This window comes from Vipera berus (genome assembly GCF_964194415.1).
Source record: "Vipera berus genome assembly, chromosome: 5".
In the NCBI taxonomy this organism is placed as follows: Eukaryota; Metazoa; Chordata; class Lepidosauria; order Squamata; family Viperidae; genus Vipera; species Vipera berus.
Genome location: NC_138207.1, coordinates 87,814,730 through 87,831,121, shown reverse-complemented (window position 1 = coordinate 87,831,121; position 16,392 = coordinate 87,814,730). Strand labels below are relative to the sequence as shown.

Here is a 16,392-nt window from a genome sequence, read left to right as displayed (position 1 = left end):
AATTAATTTTCCTGGCAATATTCATAATATTCAATGAAGCAGAGGACAGGGGGGAGAGACCTTTTTTCCCAAATTCGTGAATTATTTACTTGTGAATGAATGAACCTTTATTATCAAAGAACAACATGTATACAATGAAATTGGCTGAGCCTCCCTTTGTGCCCTCTCATCACAACTCACAGTGACAACAAACCCACCATCTTGTTACACCATGTGAGCTAATTGCACAACACGCCGGCCTCGCAAGTCAATCATACATAGTTATTTCCCCTTCAGGAGCCTGACAGCCCATGGATAGAAGCTGTTCTTCAGCCTGTTGGTGCGGCTGGCTATGCTCCTGTATCTCCTACCTGATGGTAGGAGAGTAAAGAGATACCAACCAGGGTGTGAGTCGTCCCTGAGAATTTTCCTCACTCTTCCAAGGCAGTGGGTCCTGGCAATGTCACCCAGTGGTGTCAGGGGACAGCCCACAATATTTTGTGCTGTGCTCACCACCCTCTGTAATATCTTCCTATCCGTGGCTGTCAAGCCAGCATACCAAACCACAATACAGTGTGAGAGCACACTTTCTATAGTAGATCGATAAAAGAAGGTCATTAGTTGTTGTTCTACCCTGTTCTTCCACAAGACCCTGAGGAAGTGGAGTCTCTGTTGGGCTTTCTGGCCACCTGGGGTAGTATTGATTTTCCAGGTAAAATCTTCACAGAGGTAGACTCCCAGGAATTTAAAGGAGAAAATTCTCTCCACACAGCCCCCCCCCCGATGTAAAGTGGGGCAGGTTCCTCTCTTTTCCTCCAGAAGTCTAGCACTATCTCCTTTGTCTTGCCGATGTTCAGGTGCAAGTTGTTCTCCAGACACCATAAGGATAATTTTTGTACCTCCCTCCTGTACGCTGTTTCATCAACACCTGTAATAAGACCCACTACGGTGGTATCATCTGCGAACTTAATTATCGCAGTAGATGGGTCGGACGATACACAATCATATGTGTACAGTGAATACAGGTAGGGGCTAAGCACGCAGCCCTGTGGCAAGCCAGTGCAAAGCTTCAGGGTGGTGGTTGAAATAGACCTGACCCTCACTGTTTTTAGCCGGTCCGTAAGAAAGTCTTTAATCTAATCACAGATGGATGTTTGGTTTATATTCCACCTTTATTATTTTTATAAACAACTCAAGGCGGAGAACGTATTCAGTGCTCCTATTTTTCCACAACAACAACCCTGTGAGGTAGGTTGGGCTAAGACAGAGTGACTGGCGCAAAGTCACTCTCAGTATACAATATGTATTATATGACTTTTTGTATCTTGTATACATTACATAATTGTATAGAATACATTATATATTACATAAATTATCACAGTCAAATATTGTTCTCAAGGTCCTGAAGCTGCTATTCACAAGTGAAAGAAAATGCTATTGGCATTCCTGAATGAAGGAGCCCAATATATTAAGTCAGAAGCATTCAACAAGTTTTTCAAACAGTAAAATTTGTTTTGATTGCAAGCTACTGTACATATTCTGCTGCTTCAGCCATCACTACATTTTGTTCCTTATAGTTTTCCTTCTTAAAGGAAAATATTTAAGGAAAATCACCTGCAAAGCATTAACAGTAATGGCCCAAGAAAACAATTATGCATAACAACAAGAGAGAGGTGCTTAGACAAATAATTAGGCAGATGCTTATAAACCTAATGAAATATCGGACAAGACAATAGCTCTGCTGAAGGAAGAGTGTGTGGGAGTTGGCTTCTGCCTGCATTGCTGTGCCTGGACAAAGACTCATGTGTGAATGTGATTTCCCAGCTTCAGTCAACAGCTGGTGATGTGAATAACCTTAGAAAAACAAATCAAACCTTGCCGATTAGCTATCTATGTTCCAGTCAAAAGACAGCAGCAGATTTTGATCTGTTGAAAGCAGATTTACACACATCCCTATATTGGGGCAGAATATAAGAATGTAATAAATAAATAAATACTTTTGCAATTAGCAACACAGGAGGAGGCTTAGTAGGATTGTAGTTACTGAAAAGAATGAGAAAAGACAACCATCTATTGCCCTGTAATTAAAAAAAGATTAGCAATCTCTGTAAGAACCAGTTTGTGTAGTAGTTAAGGCATCAGCCTAGAAACTGGGAGACAGTGAGTTCTAGTCCTGCCTTAGGTGTGAAGCCAGCTGGGTGACCTTGAGATAGTCACATTCTTTCAGCCATAGGAGCCGTTTCTGAAAACCCTTGCCAAAGAAAACTGCAAAGTCTTGTCAAACGTTGACTCAAAGGTACACAGACAAAGGAAATTGTTAAACAAAATTCTTCATTCAATCAAGCTGAGTGCTGATGATCTACCCTGTAGGTGTAGATATTATGTACAAGATAATTAGGATATTATCCTCTCATATTAAAAATAATCCCTGGTATAAAGACTACCATGTTGCCTCATACAGAAGGATAAAAAATGAAAAATGAATGTCTGAAGAGCCTATTGACTCTATCTAGCCAGACACATATAATCATCACAGCCTTTTCAAGAGTGGTTCTACAGCATGAGGGAATATTCTTGGTGAGCAGTGCTCAACATGACCTTTTTAAAAAAGCAACATTTCTGTTAGAAAATCAATATAGTGCCAAAGGTTCATATCAAGTAAACTACGTGACTGGATCCTGATTCTCCATTTTGCTAAGGCAGGGGTCTTCAAACCTGGCCCTTTTGGGACTTGTGGACTTCAACTCCCAGAGGTTCTCAGCCAGGCACGCTGGCTGAGGAATTCTGGGAGTTGAAGTCCACAAGTCCTAAAAGGGCCACGTTTGATGATCCCTGGGCTAAGGGATGGGGTTTTTTTTAATTGTTATTGTGGCAAGGGGGAATAAAAATGATGCTTGTTAATTCTCCTTCCTTTGAACCTCCTACTTTGTCTTAAAGCTGCTTTGGATGGCTCCATCAAAAAGGGAGAAAGATGGAGTAACAGTTGGGATACAAATTCATCCAGTTTGTCCTTGCTGTTTTACGTAGAAAAACATTGCATTTTCCTCCAAACATACTGTACATATTTTTCAGAATTGCATAATGCCATCTATTTTAGAAAAGTGCCTGAAGATGTACATTAGAGAAAAAGAGAAATATTGTGCATTAGAAAAAAAATCTATAAATTAAAGGAAAGTGCGATCCTGAATTAGGCATTGTAGAATTAAACATTAAATAGCTACATTTAGGTTCCTATGCTTTGGCTTTTTACAAAACAAATGTTCAAGGTGCAAATATAGCTTTGTTTCACTGGCAGCACTCCTGTGAAAGCTGTTCCACTTATCTTACTTTTTCAGCCCTGTATGGATTTATCCTAACAATTTGCAGGAATTAATGGTTTTACTTTTATAAGACTTCCAATGGACTCAACTAGCTTTATTTTAACCATTAAATCTAATGGCCTTTAAATCCCGATAAGATAATCTATGAATGTAGTAAAATAATTCAGCCCAAACCATATTCTGTTTCTTCTTCATGCACCTAAAAAATTGCACTACTTTAAGAAGGAAGCAGATAACAGCTAAACCCAATGAGCTTTGTATATTGAGTGCTCGTATGTAGACTTTGAAAACCAGTTTGGTGTAGTGGTTAAGGTATTATGTTAGAAACCAAGAGTCTATGAGTTCTAATCCTGCCTGAGGCACAAAGCCAGCTGGCTGGCCTTGGGCCAGTCACTTTCTCTCAGCCCTAAACAGGAGGTAACAGCACACCACTTCTGAAAGAACAAAAAAAATGTACAAACAAGAAAGATCTGTGGAATTTTATTTATTTATTTATTTTATTTTAATTCCATTTATATCCCGCCCTTCTCCGAAGACTCAGGACGGCTTACAAGCTTAGCAGTAGCCTTCATTCTATGTATATGCCTGCTTATTAGGGCTTTCACACACACACCAAGCGGCATTATTACAAAGTCAGCTTATTGCCCCCAACAATCTGGGTCCTCATTTTACCTACCTCGGAAGGATGGAAGGCTGAGTCAACCTTGAGCCTGGTGGGATGCGAACCTGCACTAATTGCAGGCAGCTGGTGTTACTTAAGGAGGCATTAGCCCACTGCTCCACCAAGGAGCTAAGCCAACTACAGTCAAGCTAGTTTGAGTGCAACTCAAGAGCATAATGCAGATATGCCCTTAAAAATGACGAAGAAAGGAATAAATTTAAATGAAGATAGTCTGATTTTGTGGAGTGGAACGATCAATACATGCAGAGAAGGGAAGATATAGCAGCCTTTTCATAAAGACAATTTCTCTTCCTGAAGTTATTCCACTTTCATTCTTGTTTCTTTTGTTTCTTTGTTTTTCTCCCACACCTATTTCCTCCCAAAATCTACCCTTGACATTATCAAAAAGGGTCTCTTCATTATCATCCTCGTATCCTTCACTAATTCAAACTTTTATCATAAACAATCAAAACAAAAAGGCTTTTAGGTCTATATTCATTCATTTGCGGTATGTGTATATGAATAGACTTATATTTAAACCCGTATTCAAACAGGTATTTTTGTAAACAGATGTTTATCGAACTATCATCTTGCTTATCATCATTCTTATGTTTTAAATGACTCAGTGCTTTTTTCTGTATTCTCTTGTCTTGCACTGCTTCTTCCCTATGATACTTTTTTTCGCAATTACATTCATTTTGAATACTATATCATTTCCCCAAAAATTCCTTAGCTCTTCCTTTGACATCATTTGTTGGACCACAGCATGCAAAAGAACCATCTAGATCAGGGGTGTCAAACTCACAATGTCACGTGACATGTCACAACATATCATGACTTTTTTTGCCGTTGCTAGCAATAGGGTGGGCACAGTTTCGCCATGACGCATCTGGTCCGTGGGCCAGCCGTTTGACACCCCTGAGCTAGATCTTTAACCTAGTAGATACAGCATTTGAAATCCAAAATTGTGTTGTACAAAACACCAACATCAGACACGTTAATAAGAAAAGCCAAAAAGGCCCTGGAGAAAGGAAGGGGATATGGTACCATTTGTAGATTTTAGAATAAAAGAACTCACAGGACTGGCAACTTTCATTGAATTATTTGCCTTGCGCTTACAAAGCCTTTAGCCATCCTCAAAGGCTAAAATAAAATCATTTTATATGTAACAGAAGTTTCTCAATAGGCCTATAGAAACCTCACAGCTATCCAAGATATAATTTAAAAGCTTTCACTATTAAACTGTTTAGTTTCTTTAAAAAAAAGCATGTTCAAAGGTCACAGTTAACTAACTAAAATTGTATTTCTGTAATTTGTTTTTCTATAGTGCCACATGAGGATTTTGGAAATACATTACTAGTATTCCTAAAATTATGTTTAAGAGTATCAGGAACTCCAGTCTGGATACAGCAATTAATTTCTGTCTAGGAATGCAAGCACACACTCAGAGGCTTAGTTGTCAACTACACGTCCTCGATAAAAGCAAGCACGAATCTTCAACAGGAACGTGTGACAAAACAGAAGATGCTTTATTCAGCTCCAATGCACATAAAGTGAAAACAAAGTCAGTGTTGGTAGCACATCGCTCCCAATGCTTACATAGTCACTAGGTACAGGGCTTCGCCCCCAAGCCATAAACCAACATCCGCCCACAATTCCTTATAATCCCTGCTCCCACTTACAGCTCTGTTTGCTGCTGTCGCCAGACACCATCCCCACACACATTCGTCAGCCTTTCTCCCCCCTATCCAGCAGCCCACCCTCAACCAGGTAAGTAGACCATGTAACCCCCACCCTTACCCCTAAATGTCCGGCCCCACCATGCCCAGCTGCCCAAGGGACGGTGCAGCCTAAACCGCCCTCCGCAAACCTGAAAAAGTCTGTTCCTGGGCTCTTCTGGCTGGCAGCCAGCCCGGCAGGGAGCTCTAAATGTTTCGCTGCCTCCCCCCGAGGCCCCCAAGCACAGCCGGTTGGCAATGGAACCACCGGGACACTCCAGTTGCTGCGTAGCCCCCTCCAACGCCTCCTGGATCAGCTGGTTGGTGGAAGACCCAGCAGGAAGGCCCATCCACACAGCCGCGCCCACCAGCGTTTCCAGAATCAGCTGGCAGGTGGCTGAAGAAGCAGGATGCCCAGGAAGGCCGGCGGCATCCGTGGGAGGACACAGCTGCTCGGCAGAAGGTCTCACGGGGAGCTCGGCGGTGGCAGGGTTGCAGGCTGGAACCAGGGGAGAGGCGCCAATGCGAGAGACCGCCTCCCCCCCCACTGAGTGTCGGGCCCACAGGGCCCATAGGGCCCGACACTTAGCACAAGAATCAAGGACAAGTCTTGGCTTATAAAAGTAACAAACAAATGTAGTCATGCTGAAAAGCAACTTCTATAGAGTCTAAGAATCCAGCTTTCTGCCTAGGTGTTACTCAAGGTTCAATCCTGCCTTTTTGTTATAATGGGCCAGTTGCCACAAGCCACATTGACTTGTTGATGGCATCTGGCCTTGATTTACAAATAATCCCATTGTTCCAAACTCCTTTGTTTTCTTCCTAGTTTGCACTTCTAGGAAGCATTTTTGATAACTGTTTAAATTCCTAATATTTTAGTAAAAAAGAAGTCTTAGTTATATAAAGAAGGAATCCACGAAAGAAAACACTAATGCATTAACAAATAAAGATATCAAAATCAACAGTGCCTCAGATATTATTGGAAGCTATAAAACTTCATATCCTTGTGGCAAAAAATGGAAGAGAAGAACCACTGGGCCTTTCAAATCTTTATATCCCATCACTTTCATCCTGTTTCCATTCTCTACACTGGAACAGGGAATTGCAGTGACTGAAAATGATGAGCAGATATTATTTCCTTTTGAATGTCCATTCCATATGGTCTTAGGATCTTCCATCATTTGAAGAGAATAGCTAATTGATTTCTCAATTAAAAGTGTAATAACAGCATGAGTTAGAACATTCACTAACCAGTCTGTTGTGCAATTATCTTGTATCTTGAAAAGTAGCAGCTTAATTTCTCCCATTGTTGATCTACCCAGCCCCTAGACTGGAATCCATATTTCTTTAGGGTCACAAAATTTGATAATTTAGGAAATTTGTTTGAAATTTTTACTTTTCAATTTCTTATTACTTTTCTTTATTCTTCTTTAATTCAAACTTTGTTCTGTTTTAAATTCTGTTGAAAAACTTCAATAAAAATATTTTTTTAAAAGAAATTTGTTTGAAACCAGAAGTATTTTTTATCATGCCAACATAAATATGACAATTTATCCCAAAAATACACATGTCCTAATTAACACTTCCTCTAATAACTAATGCAGGAGGCTTTCAGCCAACAAGCTATTTCTCTAGTTTTGTACTCATTGTTTGGCATAAGGACAATTTCTTGGTGCTTTATAACTTACTTGCATTCCATGAATATCTGTGTTATTAGAATGTGTGGGAAATACTTTATGTGAAATGGGATTCAATTTGGATTTTTTTACATCACACTTTCACACAAATAACTCTGTGATTTAACTATTTTTGGAACCTGAAGAAGTTTAGAGAATGACTCAGAATATTTTATTCGACCCATCTCTCCTTTTTTCCTGTTTTGTATTTATAATACATAGGTAGAACTATAATTGAACTTTTATCTTGGAGTTTTAGTACTGGCTTGGCTTATTGAATGTTAAGAACCAAACTGCACTGTTGCAAATGAAACAGGAAGGAAGGAAGGAAGGAAGGAAGGAAGGAAGGAAGGAAGGAAGGAAGGAAGGAAGGAAGGAAGGAAGGAAGGAAGGAAGGAAGGAGGAAGGAAGGAAGGAAGGAAGGAAGGAAGGAAGGAAGGAAGGAAAAATAATAAATCAAATCTGTATATGGACATTAATGCTATGAATAAGAATGTTCCATTCATTGTAGGTTTGTTTACATGATAGCATTCTGGGCATCTGTAGGGACTCTAACTATTGATTCCCCAAAGTGCTCAATGCTGCCATTTTGGAACAAGGATTCCAACCTTAGGGAAATTGACAATGCTTCAATTTCCAAGGAAAGTCATGAGTGGCCCTCATGTTATTTGGCAGTTTATTAGAACAAATAGCAGCCATAGCAAACTTTCAAACAAGCTAGTAATTATGAAAATAGTTCTGTTTCAAAAGGCCATACATTTCAGAGCAGAATTTTGATTCAAACATAAAAATAACTAAAATAGTTTTCATTCTCCCAGGGTAAAGATCTCAGGATAGATCTTCATTTTTTCATCGCAAGCCCATTGATCAAGATATTGTCCAAAAGCCTAACTTCCAAATAATCCAGGTTCCCCAGTATTCGTGCAGATAAAGACCTAACACTATTTTATAACAAGGAGTATGTTAGGCGAATCCTATATTTTAAGCAAATGTTGTCAGTTTAAAAAAACAAAACATACAACTCACCAAAGAGAAAGAAGTATATCCTATTCATTCCACCCAGCACCACCTGGTGCCCTGAGGACTATCTCTAGTTATAAAATCATTTTAACTCAAACACTTTGTAACAAGCATGAGACAATATCCTAGATTACAGGAAAGTAGAAGATGGAAAACAAAGCATACATCACAAAATGAAATCACAGAAAAAGAATTCAGTCCAGCTCAGATATTTAGATTGAAAAAAACGGGTCAAACCCAACTCAGCACATCCATGCAAGCATAGATCACCATCTGCAGGGTACAAGTAAGGTTCTCTAATCACTATTTGTTATTTCTAGAATGCAGTGACTTATTTTAATTACATAAAACATCGTCATCATCCTCGTGCAATGATCTTAAATGTCTTGAGAGATGCAACATTAAAAGCCTGCTTAACTGGCTGGTACAATTTTAAGAGGGGGTAAAAAGTATGTCTAGCATTTGCAGACAAATTGCATTGCATTCTGTTTAGTTTCTAAAGGGAGGTGTAACCATAACTACACCTGTAAAGATTTAAATCCACATCTTATCTTTCACTTCTATATGAAAAAGGCAGCAAAATCTGGTTAAAATTTCTGCACTGCACCCATAATCTGCTCCTATGCTCATGCTAGCTCAACTTTAAAGCAGTTTTTTTTAAAAATCCAATCCAGGACAAGATACTTGCAAGGTATTCAGTCAGGACAACAGGCTCCTGGGCCCTCTCATTGGACTGACAACTCAGCAGGAACTTTTTAAAATTATTTTTCTTTCATTGATGTGGTTTTTTTAAAAGAACAAATCCTACAGGACTCCACTTCATTGTCTTTTCAGTCATTTGTAATATCTACCTTTCAAAACTGGTTACAGGCCTGTTCTGGCCAGGAGACAATGAAACTCCCGAGAGGACTGCAAAATATGAGAATAGCCAGCACTCCCACTTCAGTCAGATGCTCACTTTTGATATAACTGAAGCTAATTGTGTAGTGGTTAAGACATCAGGCTAGAAACAAGGAGACCTGAGTTCTAGTCTTACCTTGGTCACGAAGCCAGCTATGTGACCTTGGAACAATCTCTCTATCTCAGCCCTGGGAAGAAGAAGACAATGGCAAACCATTTCTGAAAACATTGCCAGGAAAACTGCAGAGACTCGTCCATGTAGTCACTAAAAGTCAGCACTGACTTGAAGGCTCTAAAAACCCTGGTTTCATGGTAAGGTTGTTGGGGGGGGGGGTTTGGCCTCACATGACTGTACACTGCCTGATTTATTAAATTGTCCAAGCACTGATTGTTTTGTCTTAAACAAAGGAGAAGAACGGTGTGGCCTCATCAATTGTCCCAAACTAAGTAAATGTTACTCTAGTGGTATGAGAGATCCGGGGATGCTGTTTTATTTATTTATTTATTTATTTATTTATTTACTTTCACCAATACAGAGAGCTAGAGAAATATAGTGACAGACCGAATGAATGAAAAGAAGTCGTGTAAAATAGACAAGTAAGGCATTGGGAATAAGGAAACCAGGAATAAACAGTGCTTGAACAAACGGTGCTAACATTTCAACATATGATGCCATTCCATTTTTCTGTCAGAAATATTCCACTGTAGAAGTCCATGAGAAATTCCTAGCACATTTCAAGTCATTATAAATGGTTTCCTATTGGACGGGAGGGAGCAGATTGCAAAAAGAAAGGTGATATACATGTATTGTTGTAGGTACAGTCACAACATACAATAGTAATAGTAATCAGGGATTAGGCCACCACAGTCCCATTTTTCCTTCCTTACCCAATTATTCTGTTCTTGTGAAGCTGACTAGAACAGGGAAGGCACATGTTGCTAGCCATCTCAGCTTGAAGGAGTGCTAGAGATTATCCCTTTTTTTCAGTGAAATACTGGGAAGCTGTTGTAAAGGGCAGTAACTGCCTTTTCTCACAGGATGGATGTCTCTGTCTAATGCATTGCCTCACCACTGAATTGCATTTTGTTAGATAGGATCCAATTTTGAGGACTCCATTGAGGACTACATGCTGAGTGTGCTTGGTCAGCCAGTTGCAAATCCATCTGGTGATGATGCTGTCTCTCCCACATCGTTCCATCTCACCAAGAAAATAGATTGAGGTCTACTTTGTCAAATGTTTTACTGAAGGGCAAGCATACTATGTCCATAGCATGCTTGACTTTCACTCCCTGTTTTTCATGGGCTGCAGTGCAGCAAAAGAGCAGAAAAGCCCCACTATGTGAGCAGAATCAAATATATTTCTGCATTCAGGTCCAATAGTTCTACCAAGAACAAGACTTCACTCTATAGACACACAATGCTGCTGGTGGTGCTGTATGAACTATGAGATATTAGTGAATCATTTTCCAACCCTGCATTTTGTAATTAGAATGAGAATAGTGATTATACTGCAGTCATTTGATGTCCTAGTAGTTGGATATCTCATTTTGCTTCCCAAAGATAGTGAATGGCTGGATTTTGCCATTTTTTCTGCTACACTGGCAGCATCTCTAGCAGCGTTCTTACTTAGAAAGGACATTCTTAGAAGAAATACATTTAAAAGAAGATTGGTGGCATCTTGGAAAAGAATGAAATAAATTTTGTTTTAAATCTTATATCAATAATATCTCACCCCATTTTTAAAAAGATGCTATCAACCAGAAACGAAAAAATAGTGCAGACATTTTGAAAGTATGGAAAATTAAGATTTAAGTGTAGCATTTTACAACAAAGAAAAAGGGAATTTGAAATCATTCCTGCTGATGAATTCCTTAATGTTATATAAAGGGGGTACATTTACTGTAGAAAAACTTAAATAAGCTGTTCTCAGAGGGGGAAAACATTTTCTTTATTAAACTGTTCTTCCAGGATATTATTAATGCAAATATTAATGCAAATGCACATTATAGGAATATATTTATTAAAATATGCACAATATTTTGGAATGAGAAATCTCAAGGATAGTGTCACACTGATTCATTAATTTCAAATAAATATTGTTAGTCTCTGTACCCTAAGTGCCTCATAGCTGCTCAGTTTGAATTAGATTAACACATTACTGATGAGAGTTTGATACATGTACAAAAGAAGAGATATAGATAGAAAAGGCTATTTAAAAACCACAGAAAATTATTGCTCTACAGTATTATTTTTCTTCATTAGAGGCTACTCATGTTTCGAAATCTTTTTTTAATAAAAAATGTTTCTCTGTATCATGCTTGACTCCTGGGGACAAGTCCATGCAGTTTCCTTGACAATATTTAAAGAAGTGTTTTGTTCTTGCATTCTTGTTGGGGTTGAACCAGAATGGCTGGATCAAAGGTATCCAGCTCTGTGTCTAGGGGAGGTTTAGAACTCATAGTCTCCTGGTTTCTACCTCAGTACCTTTAACCATTACACCAGAGTGACTCTTTTCATACTCTAGGTAAAGGTAAAGTTTCCCCCGCACATGTGTGCTAGTCGTTTCCGACTCTAGGGGCCGGTGCTCATCTCCGTTTCAAAGCAGAAGAGCCAGCGCTTGTCCGAGGATGTCTCCGTGGTCATGTGGCTGGCATGACTAGACACCAAAGGCGCACGGAACGCTGTTACCTTCCCACCGTAGTGGTCCCTATTTTTCTACTTGCATTTTTACGTGCTTTCGAACTGCTAGGTTGGCAGAAGCTGGGACGAGTAACAGGTGCTCACTCTGTTATGCGGCGCTCGGGATTTGATCCGCCAAACTGCCGACCTTCTGATCGACAAGCTCAGCGTCCTAACCCACTGAGCCACCGCATCCCTTTTATACTCTAGGACTGTAATAAAAAGATATTCCACTGTAATATCAAAAGCCAATAATACAACACTGATGAGCATTCAACATTGTACAGTATGCCAAATTCTTCAGAATATGAAGATTCTGATAAATTGATAAGCTGTTATCACAGAATTCCAGAACTGCTAAGTTTCAAATGTAACCTCTGTTTATACTGCAGTTGTCCATGTTCAAATTTCTAACATGTAACACCTGCACATTTTACCTAAAAGGCTAAAAGCCAGGTTTTTTCTTTCAGCTGGGAGGCCTGATTTCCTTCTGTTTCTTGTTTGGGTAACATCCTAATCTAGTATCGGGGTGTTGCTTTTTCACTGGGTAAAAAAATTCACACTGAGGTACAAGCACAACTTACATTTTTTCATTCTGTCAAAAATCAGTGACTGTAATTCATTCTCTCAGTGACTAATCACTGTGCATTTCCTATGCTCCTGAAATGTGGATTTTTTATCAGATTTGGGATCAGTACTGTGGTCTCTGCACAACAGACAACTCAAGCAGTATTATTGTTTAGGAGGAGGTAGATTTTCTATTTTACAGAATAGAGAAGTGAGCATGTTCCCATTACTGCTTCAGTTGCTACAGCAGAGGGATATGGGTAAAAAAAATCTTCATTCTCTTATCTTTACAGCTAAATACTAAACCTAGCATTGCTTAATTTAAGGCTACTGTATTAAATACCCTTACCTCATGTTTTGGGACACACTGTACAAAATGTATTTTAAAAAGAGGGACCTGAGAAAAAAGATACAAAACAAATTTAAGACAAAAAAAAACAAGTCTGACAGACACAGAGAGAGAGAGAGACAAATATACAGTGTGTGTGATGGGTGATATAGAAATTTGATGAATTATACACATACACACACACACACACACACACATATATATATATATATGGGAATAAAATAACTGCATAATTAATACACCCCTCATTCAAGCACTGTAGAGCAGGGGTGTCAAACTGCCGGCCCATGGGTTGGATGCACCCATCCCAGCTCTGCCAATAGGGAAAAAGTCACGATACGTCATGACACGTCATGTGATGTTGCGAGTTTGACACCCCTGTTGTAGAGCAATCTGATTTCCCACTTTCCATGCTGTTGCAAATACCCTAAAGCAGGGGTGGGCAACTATGGCAACTTTATGACCTATGGACTTCAATTCCCAGAATTCCTGAGCCAGCCATGAGCCATGCTGTCTCAGGAATTCTGGGAATTGAAATCCAAAGGTCGTAAAGTTGCCATAATAACCCACCCCTGCCCTAAAGAAAGGAGGGAGACGTAGTCAGGGTCTCCTGACATTAAATCTACATTCATCTTCAAATGCTTCTCTATTAATTATATTTCATATGTTTTTCCTTTCCAGATACCTTTATCTATGAATATGTCTACATTTCTTGCATATGATCAGCCTACAATAAGTTACTGTGGTGTACATCATGAACTTCTTGGTCATAAGTCCTATGACTCAAATGCACAGGAAGAAACAATGGAGACACCATTAGAGACTGAGCTGGATCTGAGCACAATCACAAGAGCAGCACGAAATCAGTGATCACACTCAGCTGACTTGTGTGGTCAGAAAGATAACCCTGAGCCACCACCATTTTTTTTTTATTTGTCACAAAGAATTAAATCATTACTTCTCCAGGGATGGACTGGAAACTCCCCATTCTGTTTAAAAAGTTACACATTCGAATACAGATTGTTTCAAATCTACGATTTGTAATTAGCTAAGTTGTGCAGGGTTTTGTTTTTTGTTTTTTACTTAAAAATTAAGTATGATCCTTAAAATAAATCTTTTCTTTTTTTCAAAACTCATCCTACCTATGTGTAAAAAGTGGGGGGGGGGGAACTGTACAGAGCTGATGTATTTTTTCATATTGTAAAGTTTCAATATATTGAAATGTACTGGAATGTACAGGACCACGCTTTATTTTATTTTACAATTTTCAGTCTTTAAAATTTTAAATTAACAAAGCTTGTGTTATATTCAGAGTTTCTCAGATTTGTAGAAACTGGTTTGTTCTGCATTTATGCCCTCGAAACAAAAGCACCCTAAAATTCTGTACTGTGCAAATTAGACACAGACTCTACTATACAACACAATTCTTTCAACTTGTTTTGGAAATAATCTATTAACCAAATTAGAGTTGGATTATTCAAACTCTTGTAGACATGGTCTTCAGGAAGAGAAGGCAAGGGGAAGGGAGCTACTAAAAGAAAAAATATTTTTAACAGTTCTCCAAATTAACTCTTGCCTTGAATTACAAATTGCTTTCTCCAGCAATGAAATGTAATGATAAAGAGGGATATTTTAACAACACTTTTCTGAATGAATGGCGTATTCTTTCATAACATCAATACAGTAATGGAATGAACTAGAAGAAGAAGAAAAAAATACCAATAAAGACAAAGACAGTAACCATAGCAACAAAGGTTTCATTAAATGGAAAAAACAAAAACATTTGGAAGGGTCGGCCTGGATATGGTTTTCTTTAGTTACATTATAAAGCAAAGTGACAGACACAACAGGTAATATAACATGACAATTGCCCATTATGATTAAACATGTTGTAGCAATATATATTGTCTGCAGGTATGTTTTAGGGTTATTTCAACATTTCCTAAAATATGCATAGGCCAATATGCACATGTCCAAGGTTTTCCAAAAGAAGGAACAAAGGATGGATGGAAGGAAGGAAGGAAGGAAGAAAGAAAGATTTCAACATTTCAGTGTGTGAAAAAACAATTTCTAAGAGGTGTACTCCAAAGAGACTGACAAATGTGCCTTGCACAAGAGAGATAAAGTTAGAGCTAATCACATGTTTCAAGTTTGCTTTGCATTTACACTGACATGCTCATTATCTGAAAGGTAAGGAAGCCGTCTTCTAAGTGTTCCATGGTGGGAACAGAACATAATTTATTTTTACACAAATACCCCAAAACATCATTTCCAGGGTCATTCTAAAGTTCACTTAACTGGAGGGCCTCTGCCATAAGGCAGGCATACATTCATTTAGATCTGCAAAGTGTGAGCATAAACATTTTCCCCTTTAAATGGGAAGGTTCATTTTAATTAGGGCTTCTGGTTTATGAATGTAGTGCCTGTATCATTTCATTAACTTTTAATATTTTTATCATCTATTGTTTCATGTTCAGGTCCTCCTGTAAGCTAATGTGTACAGTAGACTCCGCCCCACATACACACACACCAATTAGGATTTTTTGTTGTTCTTACTACAACTACTCCATCTCCATTTTTGGTCAAAGCTGACAGAGAGTAGAGTCAAATAAGTCCCCTCTCTGTTTCTATCTATTACTGCTTTAAGAGGAAAGTAGTACAGGTAGTCTTCAACTTATGACTATTCGTTTAACAGCCATTCAAAATTATGTCAGCACTGGAAGATGTGGCTTACAACTGGTCCTGGCGCTTACAACCATCGCAGCAGCCCTGCGGTCAAAAGATCAAAATTTGGGCATGAAACAACTGGCATTTTTTAACGATGGTTGAAGTGCCCTTAGGTCACATGATCACAATTTATAATCTTCCCCAGGTCCAATGTGTTGCTCACGCTTGTTTAGAATCACTTTTCCTGCAGTGGTCAGCAGCTTCTGACTGGCTGCATTCTCCTGCCGGTCCTGAGGGTTACTTGGATCAAGTGGGTCGGCTACCACCTTCCTGCAATCAACAAGGGTCCTCTCTAGGTCCATCACCTCTACGGGGAAACTTTCGGTTCTTTTCGGACCCCCAGCAGGAAGAATTCGGGTGTGGGAATGAGAGCCCTGTTTCCCTGTGCCCGCTTTACCACAGCGACAAAACTGGCATTTTTTAACGCTAGTTGCAGTGTCCTGAGATCACATGATAAGAGCCTTGGTGGAGCAGTGGGCTAATGCCTCCTTAAGTAACACCAGCAGCCTGCAATTAGTGCAGGTTTCGCATCCCACCAGGCTCAAGGTTGACTCAGCCTTCCATCCTTCCGAGGTAGGTAAAATGAGGACCCAGATTGTTGGGGGCAATTAAGCTGACTTTGTAATAATGCCGCTTGGGAGGGGTGTGAAAGCCCTAATAAGCAGGCATATACATAGAATGAAGGCTACTGCTAAGCTTGTAAGCCGCCCTGAGTCTTCGGAGAAGGGCGGGATATAAATGGAATTTTTTAAAAAATCACTATTTACAATCTTCCCAGGAGCCTCCTGACAAGTC

The 16,392-nt window shown here is 39.2% G+C and overlaps 2 protein-coding genes across 2 annotated transcripts in view; one reads left to right on the top strand and one right to left on the bottom strand.

The window, feature by feature from the left end:
• Positions 1-13,740, top strand: part of LRRTM3 (leucine rich repeat transmembrane neuronal 3) — a gene marked incomplete at both ends in the record, with an annotated part of 111,306 nt that extends 97,566 nt beyond the window's left edge. Inside the window, 1 exon segment of the mRNA XM_081329882.1 lies at positions 13,552-13,740. Coding sequence (XP_081186008.1) covers positions 13,552-13,740 — 189 coding nt within the window.
• Positions 1-16,392, bottom strand: part of CTNNA3 (catenin alpha 3) — a gene marked incomplete at its 5' end in the record, with an annotated part of 847,188 nt that overhangs the window by 600,112 nt on the left and 230,684 nt on the right. The window lies entirely within an intron of this gene.